The following is a 17101-nucleotide window of genomic DNA, read 5'->3' as shown; positions in this document are numbered from 1 at the left end:
TTTACTGTGTTATAGAATTTGATATTAACCAAAAAAAAAGTCCTACAACGTGTTAACATGACTCAACCCCATGAAAGAAAAATGACACCCTCCTCATTCGCCTAAGGGTTTGTATCACATTGAAGGTGCTTTTCCCTTCTGAAATGCTGCAGGGATGTTTTGAACCCTGTTTAAACTGCTAATTTTTCTTTGCTTTGTTAGTCACAATCTCATCTCCTGAAGAACTCAGTCTCTGCGAGTGGCCTTAAACAAAAGCAGCCCTGGAGAAGGCAGAGGGAGGTGCAGAGGGGAAGAAGACCTGTGATACCCTGTGAGGAGGCAGCAGTCCCCCACCCTCTCTCACCTTCTGACAGCCAGGATGTACGGCTGGGAGATGAGCCCCCTCCTTTTCCCAGGACTGGTCCCCTTTGGGGGTCTATCTACCCAGGCTCCACCTGAGTCAGGTGCACCTCTCTGCCTGTGGTTCCCCATCCCAAATACATGCAGTCATTAGAGCTGCACAAAGGGAAGCATATAAGAGTTTGGGGGCTGAGGACAGCCCTGTGTTTGAGGACACAAGGAATTACCCCAGGCCCTGCGAGGCTTTGCGATGAGGTTGGGCAGGATGTCATCGTGCTTCATTGGCTCTGGCTGAGCCCAGAGTTGAAACATGAAGCAGAAGATGACACAGAGTAGATGACAGGTTGCCTTAGCATCTCTGTTCAAATCTCTGTCCACATCCACAGCAAGGGGTGTCTTTTGCACTAATGTTATACAGAATATTTGTAATGCTCAGAGCAAACTGCTGCAGGTGTTGTGTAGGAAATGCAAATCCACCATAGGTCCTGTGTGAGTAAGAAATTACAACAGACATGGAGATGGCTGCTATCCTCCCTCCCACCACCTTGTTAGTTGGAGAAGGCCAGTCCCCACACCTCATCTGCCAGGATGTTCTCCACTCATACCAGGGATATCTGCTTGTCTGGGCACCTCCACCAGCAAATGCTCTGCTAGCTCAGACCTCAACTATTCCTGGGTAAGAATTTAAAATATGTTGACATCACTGTTGGGATGTTTTATTCTGAATAGATCACCTCACAGCTGGTTTAATAGACAGTCATATTGGTTTAGCTGCAGTGCCATTTGTCCTTCACTCATTTTTGGAGCTGAATTTAACCAAATCTTCAGTAACTGGTCAAATTCTGACACAATCAAACACTCTCTGTCCTTTACCGAAGATATTCAAGGACTCAGCATCTGAGGTCTAGGTTGGGAGCTCACAGGGCAAACTGAGACATCTCAGACAGAATTGGGACTGGGTTCTGCAAAGTGCCTTGATGATGGGGAGTGGAGGGGTCATGATGTAATTTCATGTCTTCGGAAAGTGAACATGTGATAAGAAAAGAGAATGAGACTGGGCTCCCCTGAAGCCCCTCCTGGTCCTGCATGATCCCGGTGGTCTCCAGTGCACTTCTCACCACCCTGATTAACCTCCTAGACATCATCCTCTAATGCAAGTTGGGACTAAAACCTGAAGTTTTCTAACAAAACTTGTAATTCCCAAAGGACTTCAACAGATTTCAGATTCTGAACTCCCTTGGATAATCCTCTGATAATTCTTGCCTAAATCACAGTATTTAAACAATTCAAGCAAGTACATGAAGATGAATTAATTTAGTCGTGGTTCATGCAGCCATTAACTACTCAGTTCTTCAAAGCAGTTTTAACAACCTTTGAATGCAACTTGATGTCAAAGTTAAAAAATAATGTTTTCCATTCCCTTAGTATTTTTTCTGCTCTAGAAACCCACGCAGATATGGCAAATTCACAGAAGTGCCATGCAGATATGGAACAATATTATAGTTTAGATTAAAGTAAACCATAAGAATAAGAATTACTGCATAATAAACTTAGAGCCACAGGTGTATAGACAGAAAAAGATTTATTTATTTGTTTTTCAACCAACAAGTTGGGTGAAACAGCAAGCAAATGTTTCGGTCCACAAGCCCTAACAGTGAAATCAGAATCAGCAAAATTAAAACGTTGCAAGTCTGGATCATATTATTTCATATTGCTGAAGCAAAGTGACAATTTGACAGGGAAACACAGAGCAGAAGGAGATACTAGCAAGAAGCCTGAGATGGGTAAAGGGTAGTTGCAGAGTGCTGATGGTTCATGCTGGGCCAGGGGAAAACAAGAATATATCCTAAAACTAATATCTCTGCTGAGTTCCTGATTTTTAGTATTCTGCAGAGCTATGAATTTTCATGCCCAGGTTCAATTTTTGAAGGTCTTTCTCAGGTTTCCCTTGAAGATCAGAGCTGGAACAATATCAGCTGTTCTGTAGGGAATATGCCCTTGGGAACACCAAGTTTTCTTGATTTCTGTATGAAAGCTGTGTCTGGAAGGAGAGCTGTCTGGTTTTGCCTGTGTACTTGCTGCAGAGCCCTTGTGCCCAAGCTGCAAGCACAGGACCTGGAAGCCAGCAGGGGTGCCCCAGCCCCTGGGGGATTCTGGCCCTAGGCTGCAAACCTGGCTGGGATGCAGGGGCACCCACCCAGAACTGGCCAGTGGGAAGCACCTGGTGTTGGGGCTGCAGAGAGCTGCATGGCACAGAGCAGCAAGGAGGCAGGGAGCCCTGCAGGTCTGAAATGCCCTGGGACTAGAAAGCAGAAGAGAAGGAGAGAGGGATGTTCCTCATTCCTCAATTTGAAGTAACTGGAAATAAACACATTGTGCGAGTGCCCTGTCTGCACGGCAACAGGCTCTCCTCCCCAGAGCTTTTCAGCTCCACCAGACAGATAAGTAGAAAAGACATCTGCCAGCAAGAGGAGTTCGACCAGCTTGAAAATTTGTGGCTGTGATTTGGACCCTCGTCATGCCCACGTACTGTGTCACTGCAAGAGGAATTCAGTTACCATGGGTTACCCTATCAGTACAGGGACCAAGTGCTTCCCCTCCCAACAGCTCTATAAAAAGAGACTCTCCAAGATACCCCAGCAGCTCCTGCCTACTGGCGCAGACCAGCAGAAACTTGGCCGCAGGGAGAGAGGGAGAGCTGCCAGAGGAGGTGTCAGCATGCCGTCTGCTTTCCAGTTTCAATGCCACTTCGTTCTCATCTTCCTGGCAGCCTCCAAGGGAGAAACCAGATACCTAGAGGTGAGCAATTGGGCTGACGACTAAAGTGCCTCGTTGTGCTTTTACCTGCTGTCTTCTAACTTGTACTCCCAGCTTTCAAGCATCATGCTTTTTGCTCTCTCCCTTCCTATTCCCGCTCCTCCTGCATTAAACTTTCACCTGGGTAATGTTAATGCAACGCTTGTGTACCCCCTCATTTGTTTATCCTCCTTTTTCTCAAACTTACTTTTTTGCTGAGGATTTAACCGACTCACTGTGCACTGAGCTGCTGGGCTCACCTCTTAGGTGCCAGGTTTGTTCCCCTCTACTGCAGGTTGGCAGCTTTCTGACTGAGCTCTTCCACAGATGCACTGTTTCTGGAGGAGGGATGTAATCTGCTGGTGCCTGTTTTTGAGAGGGGCAGGGAGCAGGCTGCATTTAACTTTGTCCCAGCCTCTTCTTGCCCTCTTTCCTTCACCAGGTGAGGGATGCCAGTGAAGATGAGCCCTTCCTACTCCTCAGCGAAGATCTGAAGCGAGAGCTGTCTGCAGGGCAGATCTACCGGCGGTCACTCCGTGAGTTTCTTTGGTGCTCTGGTGGGGACCATTGATGGGTGGGAGAGTCCTGGGGGGACCTCTGGACTCAGGGAGGGGAAAGGAGCTATTTGGGAGTGACAGAGCTGCAGGCTGTTTTTGCAACATAGGGGAGAAGGACAAAGTGTTAAAAGCTCAGAAAAACTGTGGCTGAGGCAGAGGGATCAAAATGGGGCTCTGAAAAGAGGTGGGGGCTCAGAGTTGAGGGTCTCCAATAATGGGAAGAAGATGGGGATCATCCACCCGTGTCCCTGGGTAGGGTCACATCTCCAGGGAATTGGTCATATGGAAAAACTGTGATTAGAGACAAATCTGAAGGAACGGGGTGTTTGTGCGTTTGTGCATATACACACACAGAGAGTTTTCTGCTCAGAGATGCTTTGATGTGTCATCCCCCCCTGCACCCCTCGATTGCACACTTGTGCCACACCTGTGAGTTACTATTCATCCTCCAATGCTCAGCAGACTTCAGCTGGGTCTCCCTATCCTCACTGCCAGCTGGGTCTCAGTGTGGGGGTCTCTCCTCGCTCCCCTTTTCCCTGCACCGTGGGAGCCAGCGCTGGGTCTCCCTCCACAGCAGGCTGAGGCAGCAGCCTGATGTCTCTTATTTCTCCAGGGTGTATTGACATGCTGAGTATAGAGGGGCAGTTCACCTTCACTGCAGACCAACCACAGCTGCACTGCGCGACCTTCTTCATTGGGGAGCCTGAGGAGCTCATCACGATAGACTACGACTTTGTAAACATTGACTGCCAAGGAGGCGATTTCTTGAAGGTAAGAAGTTGGCAAGTCCTGCTGCGCTTCCCCTTCCCTGCTCTCATCTGACATGTGAGGCATTTGCTACTTGTGGAAGGAGCAGACAAATGCATGTGCACGCGAGCATGCATGTGTTTGCATGTGCAGAACAGGCTTTTACAAAGCAGCCACCTCTGGGATGGCTGTTCCTCCTCCCTGAGGCACTTTGGGTACATCCCCCCACCATCACCACCCCCCTAAAGAAAAGTCAGATGCAGGCTGAGGATCCCCCTCCAAACTGCAGCACTGGCTCCTCTGAACTGAGTGTCCATACCTGGGGGACCAACTGAAAAGTTTGGTCAGTATGAGCCAAGCCCCTCAGCCCCGTTAAGAGGGTTTTCTCATTGTACCATGAATCACACGAGCCCTGCAGATAATGATACCACTCTCTGAACAGCTGTTACTGCTCCAGGACCTCCACTCACAGGTCACTTAGCATCAGCTTATTCATGAGCGGATTGTTACAGGCCTTCTTTCAAATGGCTCTGCTAGAGTTTTTCACGACATTGGCTCTGAACAGAAAGGGGTCCATGACTCAGAGCTATTTATATTCCAGTACCAAAAAACTTTACCAGTGCATTTTGCTGGCAGGCAGAAGCCTTGACCAAAATCTGAACTTGGTTCAGGAGAGAAGAGGAGGCTCAACGGCCCCTGACTGGTCCCCTTACCTTGCGCTCTGCCCTTTGCACTGCGGTGGCTGTGCACAGCACAGGCCCCATCCCACCCAGTGGCAAGCCGAACTCCGGGGAGGAGGAGAAGGAGGAAAGCTGCCTTTCAGCGCTTTCTCTGTCTCTCTCTCTTGAAGAAATACTGTTCCCCCACTCCCTTTACCCTTGGGAATCCTGTCTCTCCATCTCATACCTGTGGCTGGAATCTCTCCCCATGTTGCTACAGGGAGGCTGATTTCAGCCTCTTGTGGGTCCAAGGATTTTGTACCTAGACTTACAGCCACTTATGGAGGCTGGAAAAATGCCAAGAGATCTTTGAGGCTTTATAGAGATTTCCTTCCTTTGATCATGGAGTCCCCAGTTTCTGCATTATACTATCATATTTATACAGGCAGCTTTTCCCTGGTGTAATTTGAACACCCACATCTCATTACTTCTGAAAATTTACAATTCTAGCAAATCCAGAGACTGATCCTGCAGCTTTTTCATGGGGAAGTCCCACACATATTCACATTAGGATTAGTCACTGAAGCAATGGCAGGATCTGGTCCTTGGATTTTTGAAGTATTGACTGGAGCATAGAAGGAATTACCAGGTGAGAATGGCTAGGAGGGAATTGAAACAGAAAGGCAGGCAACTGCACAGCTATGCTAGAGTTAATACAGATTTCTAATTCTGACATATTTCTGACACATTTCCCTGAAGATGGTGAGGGCAAATTGTTGCTATTTTTGTGAAGGAAAGATTTGTAGAGGTTGCTGCTTAAGGTTCAGCCGAGTGGGGAGCATTTATTCTGCTTTCTAGTAGTTAGGATGAGCTGAAAGAACAGATCCAGGAGAGAGCAATACCTCTCCCAGTAATTCCTCCCCAAAGCTTCATTATATTCTAATATCTCTGGAAGGCCTCTGGGCCGATTAATGACAAGCCGCGAAACATGATGGTGGAAAATGACAGGTCAGATCAATGGACTTAATGACCAGAGTTTGAGAGGGTGACTTATGTTTCATGTGGCTTCCAAATGAAGCTGGTCAAAAACTTCTCTTAGTAACAACGAAATTGAAATAATAAGAAATAAAAAAACTGATGCAAATGTGGTGATGCTGGAGTGAAAAGGACTGCTTCCCTCTAAAAAAAGTCACCAAAATTGTCACCTGAAGGAAATAAAGACAGCATTAAAATTTATTTGTATCCCTTTCCTAAATACGAATTGAAGCTTGAATAATTAGTTAAATGCTACAAAATTGATAAATACGAAGAATTTCTGGTTTTAATTAGTGGATTTCAACAGCCCATCTGGTGTCAAAATAAAACAGGTTCTGTAATACTTCATGTTTCTGTTCTCTGCTAACAGATCAATAAGCAAAAGCCTTGTTTTCAATTATTTGAACCCTGTAGGTATTTGATGGCTGGATACTCAAAGGAGAGAAATTTCCTAGTTCCTTGGACCATCCCCTCCCCACTTCCCAAAGGTACATTGACTTTTGTGAAAGTGGCAATATTCAGAGGAGCATCAGGTCATCACAGAACGTGGCAATGATCTTCTTCAGGATTCACCAGCCAGGCAATGGATTTACCATCACAGTCAAGAAAAACACCAACCTCTTCCGTAAGTCTGCATTTTATACTGTTAAAAGGGCTTGTGTTTGGGGCAGGAAGCAAAATGAATGTGTTGGTTTGCACTGACATGGCTCTGACATGGCTCTGGTAATGTCAGCAGAGCCACGCACACCTGCATGCCTGAGGATTTGACTCAGGTCCACTGTGTGTCTCAAGAAAAAAAAAGTGAGTGATGTGTAAGAGATAACTCAAGCATAGGTTCAATATTCAGGACCAGAAGGCTCTTTCTTTCAAAGAAGATCTCTTCCAAGCTAATATTGTCATGTTCCAACACATTTGGCTAGAACAAATAGTATTCATTTAGAGAGTTAAAACTCAGCATTTTCTAGATCTGGGTGAACAATGAGGAAAAAATATTTGAAAAATTTTGACAGCAAAAACAATGCAATGAATTGTTATGTGATAGTTATGAGTGTTATATGATCCCAAGAATCTATTTGCAAGTTATTTCCCTAAGCCTGTGAGCTGACAAGGCACAAATAATAGTCACTTGCATAGTTTTTCCAAGAGCGGACAGGACACTTAATAATTATTGTTCAAGCCAGTCTGATTTAGCTGCCTTACCTTGAGAAGGATGAAGATGATGGCATTTCTGCCCTGTGCTTACTCAGAGTTGCTCAGACACAGGCCTGCAAGCTGGGTCTCCGTGCTGATGTGGCTTCATGCCTGTGGATGTGACTATTGTGTGCAGCTGCTGGAGCTGGCTTGTGTCCTTTACCGGCCTGCTGAAGCAGCTGCAGGCCTCCAGGTCTGAGTGGAGGATCCCTTGGGCCTCACATGCAGGTGATGAGCTACTCCCTTACCTGAACTATTAAGTTTCAACTTTAAGATAAAATCAGCATGTACCCGCCATAGTTTCAATGGGATTTTTTGCAAGATAAGGAACTCCAGCTAAGAGGAGTTAGGAGTTTGTTGGCAATATCAGGCACTAACCATTCACAGCTAAACAAAAGTCCCACATCCATATTTAGCCTCCTTCATACTGGCAAACAGAACAAGGCCTCAACAACATGAACCCCTGATGTATGGATTTGGGGTGTGAACTCACCATTGACTGCTTCACCCGCAAGTTCTGCCAGACCTCATGCTACATGGTAAGTAATGGGCAGGGAATTTTTAGGGAACAAATGTTATGCAAGAACACCAGAAAATGCCATATGCATATTTTTCAGCATTTGGTTGTAACTCACGGTAATTAAATCATCTGTTCTTTGCTAGTACTCAAAGTAGATTGTTTTGCTACATGCAGTGATGACTGCACAAGTAACTCTTGTACCTTCTCCTGTGCCCCAGCTTGCAATGTCATCTCTCAAACTCCCTCGGGAAGGTTTACCATGGTCATTCCTCATCAGCACAGAAACTGCAGCTTCTCCATAATCTACCCAGTGGTGATAAAAATATCTGATCTTATCTTAGGACATTTAAATGGCCTCTTTTTAAAGGTGAGTTGTTTGTTTCCTAGGAAATCGCTACAGTGTGCAGTTTTCCTGGGCACAGGAGAGGGAAAGTGTTGAAGCAGGTATAGCCGGTGGCGCTGGCTGCTAAGGCACATGCACTCCGGACCATGTGCACACATGCTGAGGGCTCTGGTTTCCCCCCAGAGATGAGAGCTTGTCCGTCTCTGTCGCTATTGTCTGTTGTCGCTGTAATGTTGCAGAGGCAATCAAATTATGCAAATTACCATTAATGCATGTAAATATTGCTTCCCATAACAAAGGGTAAGAATTTCCTTAGAAAGAAAGGAGTGCTCTCCCTGAGAGCTGCCTGTCTGTATTTGAACTAATGAAAGGAGCAACTACTCTGAACAGGGAAAGGATGCTCAGGTTCAATAGTGATGTATTAGCACGGAGAAACTACAAAAGTGCTTACAACTGATTCCCTACTCAGCATGCTGAGCATCCTCTGCTCCATCTGCTCTGATGCACAGCACAGGGCTGGGGTTTAGCCACAGCATTTAGGGCTTGGTGATGAACAGACATGAGAGGACAAGAGCTGTTGGTGGCAAATTCCAAAATATCCAGAAGGATAGGAGCAAGAAAGTTTGCTTTCTGCTGCCAGTGAGACTGGCAACCGAGGTCCTTCACAGGGACTGCCATTGTCTGAGCAAAGAGGCTTTGAGAGATGGGCAAGTGTGTTTTGAGTTATTCAGCACTGGGCAGGAAAGGGACAAAAGCAGGAGAACAATAAAGAAATTGGGCACTTAAATAGCAGTATATGGATGACGGTCCAAAGGTGCACAAAGTGTCCATGCAAGATGTTTTTGGCAAATAGCATTAATTTTCAGGAAAAAAACACTTGTGGGTCTAATATACAGTGAGCCATTGTCATCATACAAAACTACTCCTTTGGTTAATTTCTACTTTAACTAAATTTTGCCAGAATAGCACACTTTAGCATGCTATAGTGGAACTGAAGTTCCTGCCTGCCACCTGAGTGTGGGCACACATACAGCCCATGCCTGTACTGATTTGATTACGTGTCTAAGCATCCAGAATCAGATTGCTTATCTGCACTAAAAGCAGTTGAATCAGCACGTTAACTACTTGTCAGTAATTTTCAGAACCTACTTAGGTCTTTCTTTGGAATCCCTTAAGGAAATTAACTAATGTCAAATTGAAGTAGTGTTGCTCAGAATGAGAACAGCCTGATTTCACACCAGTTTGAGCACAGAGGACTTCTAAAACATACTGTTGGCTGCGATTGTGTCTAGACAACTGCTACATTTTGAAGATAAATGATAAATAACTTTTAATTTCTGCTTTTTTAGAAACCATCAGCAGGCTGTGCAGGAGTGGGAGATTTTGTAGAGCTGCTAGGAGGAACTGGCTTAGATCCATCCAAGATGTTTCCACTAGCTGATCTCTGTCACTCCTTTCACGGGTCTGGTAAGAACTCCCTCTTCCACTTACCTCCATGTGATAAAATAATTAACCAGAGGGAGTCATGCAGAGCCCCCCCCCAGCCCGGATTCCCTGCTACACTGGTGAACTTCACATGAGAGCTAAAGCTATTTGAGCCTGTGGCTGGGCTGTGTGATACAGCACACCCACTGCCGCCTTTACTTGCCCCTGAAGTAATCATTATAACAAAGTTAAGTTACACATATTTTTAAAATGCTTGTCCTATGACACATATGATTCTTAGAGTATCAACAGATAAATGAGCCTGGAAATTTGTAACAAATGAAGGCAGAGCATTTACATTTTCAGTTAAGGAGTGTTTTCTCACTTGCTCAGTGCTTCCAAAGCCTCCTTTTCTGCTGCAGGAGTAACACATATCCTAAAAGCCCCAGAGCTCCCACTGTCTGCTTTGAACCCTGGAGGAGCTCTGAACCTGTTTCACTATCATGCCAGGTTGGTGACCTCTTTCTCCCCATATAAAGGTTTCCCTAATATGCAGTACATCAGAGTACAAAGAGTTGCAGCGATGTGACAGACTAAGCCCTGTGGCACATGTGTTGTACCTCAAGAGTATGAACAGGTGCACCAGAGAAGTGGTGTTTCTGCAGGGCTGGAGAGCAGGAATGGGCCTGGCACTTCACCCCTGTGGTGTCCCTTGCCTTTCATCACACTACAGCTTAATGGTTCAGGTACTGTTCAAAGCTTCAACTGGCAAGCACTGGTGCTGAGTGAATACTGAGCACTGCGATGAGATTAAAATGTGCTTTCCTGGTAGTGTGAAGGAAGGGAAATCCCATCTCAGCAGTCCCTGCTCTCCCACCAGATTTCTCCTGCAGTGAGGAAGGTGCTCCAAGTTGCCCAAATGAAACAGGCTTTGCCAAACCCTTGCTCCAATGGATCATCTAAAGCAGTGGTTGCCTGATTTTCCCCAGAGTGAGTCCATATGCTGGGCACTGCCATTTGAGTTTGTCTTGGTGGAACTTTCACATGCCTTTGTTACTGTGAAGAACCTCCTTACCCACAAAACTATGCATCCCTCTAACAGGAAACATTTCAATATTGTTAATTTTGGCTATCTCCAGGACAGGGTGCCTTTACCCTTACCCATCACTCATGGTATCTAACAGTACAATACCTTCACAAGTGCAAACATGTACAGACCTCTGCATCATGTCTATCTATGCATATGTGAGACTACAGGTGGATGGGAATAGAGGGGCATTTGTGTGAGCAAAGTTTACAACATTTGATCAAATACCCAAGCCACTGTAAAGTAAAATTAACAAATACAAAAGAAGGTATTTAGTCAGCAATACCACCACTGGCCAGTCATTACTACACACAAATTGCTTTGTTTCCAAAATTGTATATGTATCATGCTTTGTAATTCCCAACACTATATATCTCTTTTCCCTCTCTTTCACATACGAGTATCTTTGTATCTCCTCTACATCTCTTTTCCCTAACTAGCCCAAATGAAGATTGGCTGTGACAATACTGTGCTGCGAATGGTCTCCAGTGGCAAACACATCAACCGTGTGACATTTGAATATCATCAACTTGATCTGCAGGAAGCAGAAAACAGAAAGGAGAACAGCATTGAGGAATTCTGCTTTCCTAGTATCTGAGAAACCAGGCCACACATTTTCACATAGATAATGAAAATAAGGTTCTGGTGAATTAAAAAGATTGTATTTTTCCTTTAACCAGCTGATATTATTGAGCCTTTCTATGGTACAAGCATATTTCTTTTTCCATAAAAATCAGTCATTCCCATGAGCAAGCAGGAAAAAGCAACCAATATATTAATCTTCGTTATTATCATTATAGTTTTTCTGAAGTATTTAAGCTCATTTACCACATCCAAAATCAATAGTAAGAACAGAAGGCTGTGTTTCCCATACAAATATTATTAGGAAAACAGACACAAACCCTCTGTTTATCTAGTGTGAGACATAGGAAACCTACAATAAGTATAAACTTCATGCAGCAACTTTATCCTTTTATATCAGGTATAAACAAAAAAAATAGATGGTGGAATACGCTTCCCGTTTTGTAGAGTAAACTCAACATTAGTGTGTGGAAAAACTACTAGTTTGTTTATGATTATAAATGTACTATTTATTTCTAATGACATGTTTTTAATAAAAATTTATAGCATAGAAACTTCCTTACACAAATCCAAGCATAAATAAATACATCCAAAGAGTTGGCAAAATGTTATTACGTTGCATTTTTCTGAAGAGCTCTTTTAACATTCTGGTTAAACTTCCTAAGTCTTGTGCAGTTTTCTGGAAATGATCATTTTGAACATATGTTGCTGTAAAACTGTGGACTATTAAAGTAACATTATGGGCAGAACTTTGGTTTGCCAATGTTGCATACACCTTCACGTGGAGTACGTTCCAGCTGTACACTTACTGGCACCCTCTCTGTTTAAGGTTTTTGGTCAGGTGTCCTGCTTACCCATGGAGGCAGGTATATACAAATATAGATTAATTTTTTCCAGATGTTTGGTGACTCAGGAGTGTAAGTCTGGTGAGCTCTAGGAAGCACAGTGCAGCAGAGGACCAAAGTTGTATCCTAGCTCCGAGGGAGGCACATGGACTGATTCATATGTTTTCTGGGAGTACTACCTGGCAATAACGAGAGCAAACTTTTCCTCCTCTGCTCTTCAATTAGCAGTCCATACTGATTAATCCAGCTGCATGCCTGAGATCTTCAGTGCTGATTTCTGGCTCTTAATCTCATAGTCAGTCACCAAAAATCAAGTGTCTTGAGTATTCAGCAGCTCTGAAGTTAATCCCCTCCAACTGAAGTGAGTAAAAACTGCAGGATGCCTCAGACTCTCCTTGTATAGGGTTTTAGGAGCCCAGTTTTGGTGACTGACTCATGAACAGAGGGATGTGTTTGGCAGCCTGGTCAGACTTGGGAGAGCATGTCCACCCTGCAGGGACGTGTTTATGGAAAAGGCGGGAATGTTTTGTTCCGTTCAAAAAAAAAATCAGAAAAAACTGCTGCTGGCTACCCTGAGGTATGGAGCAGCCCTGGCTCAGGGGTCTGAGTGGGGGGTCCTTACCCACCACATTACTGCACCAGCCCCATGAGACCCACCATGGACTTCCTGGCCCCCAGTGCTGTGCTGGCGGTGCTGACATGGCCACCTAGCACCAGAGACATCAAATCAGGAGAAAAAATCAGGGCTCAATGAAATAGCTTTTTTCCTGAGGAAACTTGCATTGACAGACAACAATCTCTGTCCCCCAACATCCCACTCAGGTCATTCTTTCTGGGTACCTGTCACTCTCAGGGTGTCTCTAACCATGTCCAGCTCCACCAGCCTCTCCTGGGCACACTTTAGTGAACGAGGGCAGTCTGGACTGGGCAGTTTGGGAACAAGTTTGGAGGCTCCCATATCAGACCATACCTATCCACATGGCTACCTTCAAACTGGAGAGATGTAGAGGTCTTTAAAATGCTACTCCTTGGCCACTAAGAATCATGGGAGGAGTTGGAACTTCAATAACAGATTTCAAGTCCAACAGCTCAGGACTAGATCACTGATGAAGATAAACTCACAGTCTCTTGCTTAATGCAGTTTCATAGTTGTATTTCCCACCTTTCAGCTTTATGTGGTACTTTTTTTCAATCCTAACATGACTTAAATACCTCCAAAACACCAAGACCTTTTAGAAAAGATACTTAATGTTCAGAGATTTGATATTTTATTACTGAAATATTACTGAGAAAACTTACTGTTAAAGATGAAGGAGAAAGAATGAAAAATGACACTCTGTAGGACAGCACCATCTATTGTTATTGTTCCATGCGTAATGAGTACATGTTGGTTTTTCCAGAACTGGCTGTCACTTCACCTACTCCTTTTAATCAACATAAGTTTAGGCAGCAACATCAATGACACCACTCCACTCTGTTGACTGTCTTGGAAACACCCAGATGCCAGCCAGCTAGGCATTCTTTGGTCTGTGCTTTAAGCTCTACCTCATACGGAAAATCAATAGTTACTTCAACCTGTGTACCTGTATTTATGGAAGCTCTCATCATTTCAGGAGTTGCAGAACTTCAGCCACAATAAGTCAGCCCACAATGTCACAACTCCTCTAGGGTTTAGTTCTGGAGAAGTAAGGAAATAAGTATCCTTGTGAATGAAAAGACAGGAAAACCAAGGCAATAAAAGCACTGCAAGGAGGGGGGGGGGAAAGCAACTGAAAGTTTGTAAAAGAAACAAAAAGAAAGCAAGATAAGAAATATATGAATAAAATGAATATCCATTGAAAGAAGCAGGAAAAGAACTTATCAATTAACAAGGTTGTGGCCTGGAGGCTTACAAGAGCTGGAAAGAAAAAAGCCTCCTAAGAATTAAAAAAAATCCAGCTCCTAACAATAAAAATGGAACAAAAGTATTTGAAGATGAACTGTATGGAAATGTGTGTTTTGAGAAGAAATTGTATGTACAGGATTTAGAAACCCTGACATCTGTCATTGTAGACAAAATCACCAAAACTAACAATTAACGTTGAAACCCACAAAATTGTTAGAAGATGTGAGTGACAGGCTTACTGCAGACTCTGATGGCTGAGAATGAACCACTTTATCTTTTTTATTTGGCATCACCACTGACTTTCCCCTAAAGAAGTGATGTAAAAGGTGGCATGATACCACAACAGCACTACACAGCTTAGAAGCACCATGCTAGATTTAGAAAGAAAACCACTGCACTTGAAATGATGGGTCAGCCAACACTCAAGCAACAACTGAAAAACTCTTCAGCACCACAAAAACTGCAAAGGAACCTAAGGTTGAAAAATATTATTTGCAGGGAAAGGGAAAATTCTGCAACTCTTACTGGAATTTCAACCTTGGAAGACAGAGGGATACAGGACATGAATCAACTCCTGCATTTCTATACTAACATGAAATCCAAGGTGGCTCTTCAGAAAAAGCAATGCAGGAGGCTGAATTTCCCACCTTAATTAAGATTTAACAATTAAAATTATTCTACTTAAAGACCATGTAATAAATCTTCAGCTTAGATCTTATTTCCAGCTTTACCAGGTATAAATGAAATAAATTAATAACAATTGCGGAGATTTAGTGGAGACTAGTAGGTCTTTGTTGTTGAAATTAGCCAGAACAGAAGATGGAAATACTCTGGAGGTAGTGGGAAAAAAGCTATAGCACCTGTCCCTATAGAAGTGACCCATGGCATTTGAGACAATCATTTAGCTGAAAGAACATTTATCAAGAGTTTTCTGGCAATGGAAAGGGGAACATGGTTGGATTGTTGGACTCGATGATCCCAAGGGTCTTTTCCAACCTGAATGATTCTGATTCTGTGAACACTGTTATGGGACCTACCAACAAAGCGCATGTGCCAAGGGCCATGTAAAATAGGTCTTGATATAGGAATAGATACAGACTTGTTCAAGGTCTTTGGGATGTTTAAGAGCAAAAAAAAACCTGTTCAGGAATTAAGGATTATCTTCAACAAGTAAAGGTGCAGTAAAAATATTTTATTAAAGTTAGAATTGCTGTCTTTAGAGGTAAAAACTCAGCAGAAAAATTGTATCTTAGAAAGCCTGACAATAGTGAGATGTTACAATGATTTCTTGCTTTGTGAGGTGACCATCTGTTCCCAAAATTAGATTCTTTGTTCATAAAGCAGTGACAAAAAAAATCACAGACTTCTTGGCAATTATGTGCACCTCCCCATAATAATATGCAATAATTTTTTAAGTTAGAGTTGTTCTGTTAAACTGTTGGTTTTCATATTTCATGAATGACAATGAAAATAAGTGCTCAGATCAAGAGAAGTGTGGTGTTTCTGAATAGCAGTCTAAACTACTTTTAAAATATCTTATAAATATCTATTCTGCTAACATTGATTCTACAAAATCCTGCCTTGCTTTCTCTGTGGTGGAGTTGTGACCAATAGTTAGGAAGGAGTCACCCAGAGGCTGAATGGTAAGGAAAGTAGATTTGCAGAACACACTAGGTGCTTGATCATATAACCTGCTTCTCACTGAATATCTACTCCTGCAAATTTAAAATACATCTCCAAGGCCATCACACTGCAGTGGCTTCACACGCCAAGTGGATTTTATGCTACCCACAGGGACCACATTATTTTGTGCACATAGGGTACAAAAAGCTCTGAATGCCATTATCCCACACTGGAATACATGCATCACCCATTATGTAACAGGGACCAGACTAATTTTTAAGAGCTTAAAGAAATTTCATTTGCCTTCATAAAATGCACTCTTCTTAGGAGCTCAGAGCTGTACTTACTCAGTTCTAAACACCAGCTAAATTATACTTCAAGGAAGTGATTCATTATAGTCATTTTTATTCAGAGCCTCATTACTTCTGGTATCTGAGTAACTTTCTTGTTGATAAATTGACACAGTTTTCACTTTTTTCCCCACTTTGCTTCTTATCTTTAAAGATCAGCAACAACTAATCATAGCAACTATGGATTTTGTACGCACATCATTTCCTATTAAAGGAAATGCAGTGCATTACACGTGAGTCACTACAAAATGAAAAGTTTTCATTATCTGTTCTTTTGAATAAAATTTATATTCATGGTACCGTGCTGCTGCAAATTACCATCAAACCATCAATTACAGTGTTGACTAATAGTTTTTTTTATAACTTTGCCCCTCAACAGGAAAGCAAGCAGTTTTATAATCAAAGTTTACTTTTTGTCTATACACTGGTACTCAGTGCCCCTCTTTGGGACTCACACAGCATTTTGAAGGACCCAAGCAAGTCCTTCAGGTCAAGCACATAATGACTGTTTCATGCAGGACACAGTGTTCGCAGATGTCCCACCACTCACAGTCCCACCCTGGAGCTGGAGGTTTAGAGGTTTCCCAAAGCAGCATGCTGCTCAGCAGCATCACCTCCTGCCGAGAGCTGAGACCCTCAGAGCTGGAGGAGAAACATCTGGCCTCCAAACTCAAAGGCATAGCACCCCAGCTCTCCTCCTTTCCTACTGTCCCATCCCCGGCTTTGCCTTGCCCAGGCTCCTCAAGCCCCACAGCAGGAGACTACAGTGTTATGGCCTCCTGCTCCCCAGTGCTCCTGGTGAGTCTGAGCAAACTGTTGTCAAGCGAGGGTAATCTCGGCTCCTCTCCCATAGGAGATGTCCAGGCAGAGCGTCCTCCTGCCCTGGGACACTTCCCACTGCTGGCAGTGAGGAATTTCTTAGGGAGGGCTGTCCTTTATGCGTGAGAGCCGCAGAGGCTGCTCTATCATCCAGTCTGGCCATCAGGGCCCACTGGCCACTGCACATACCTTGGACACAGGCAGCTACAGGCAGGCACTGGCATATATTTAAATAAAACATTATGTAAATGTCAGTTATTCAAACAATCTGAGACAATAGTAAAGGGTATGACTATCA

The 17101-nt window shown here is 43.6% G+C and overlaps 1 protein-coding gene across 2 annotated transcripts; it reads left to right on the top strand.

Moving 5' to 3' along the window:
• The first annotated feature begins 3028 nt into the window (after positions 1-3028).
• CRHBP (corticotropin releasing hormone binding protein) lies at positions 3029-12030 on the top strand. 2 transcript variants are annotated; one of them, XM_074812643.1, is made up of 8 exons: positions 3029-3138; positions 3578-3671; positions 4306-4463; positions 6548-6621; positions 6700-6758; positions 8063-8211; positions 9537-9654; positions 11140-12030. In XM_074812643.1, the coding sequence occupies exons 1-8, from the start codon at positions 3058-3060 to the stop codon at positions 11295-11297; spliced, it is 891 nt and encodes a 296-aa protein (XP_074668744.1). In that variant the 5' UTR covers positions 3029-3057; the 3' UTR covers positions 11298-12030. The 2 variants fall into 2 exon arrangements, with proteins under 2 accessions (XP_074668744.1, XP_074668743.1); XM_074812642.1 differs by having other exon boundaries at positions 6548-6758.
• Positions 12031-17101: the final 5071 nt, after the last annotated feature.

This window comes from Strix aluco, chromosome Z, assembly GCF_031877795.1.
Source record: "Strix aluco isolate bStrAlu1 chromosome Z, bStrAlu1.hap1, whole genome shotgun sequence".
In the NCBI taxonomy this organism is placed as follows: Eukaryota; Metazoa; Chordata; class Aves; order Strigiformes; family Strigidae; genus Strix; species Strix aluco.
Note: the sequence above shows the minus strand (reverse complement) of the source record. Positions and strands in the feature narration are given on the sequence as shown.

Coding starts and splice junctions, on each gene's coding strand:
- CRHBP (XM_074812642.1), top strand. CDS start 3,058: ATGCCGTCTGCTTTCCAGTTTCAATGCCACTTCGTTCTCATCTTCCTG. Junction 3,139..3,577: donor GAGAAACCAGATACCTAGAG/GTGAGCAATTGG, acceptor TTCCTTCACCAG/GTGAGGGATGCCAGTGAAGA. Junction 4,464..6,547: donor AAGGAGGCGATTTCTTGAAG/GTAAGAAGTTGG, acceptor TGAACCCTGTAG/GTATTTGATGGCTGGATACT.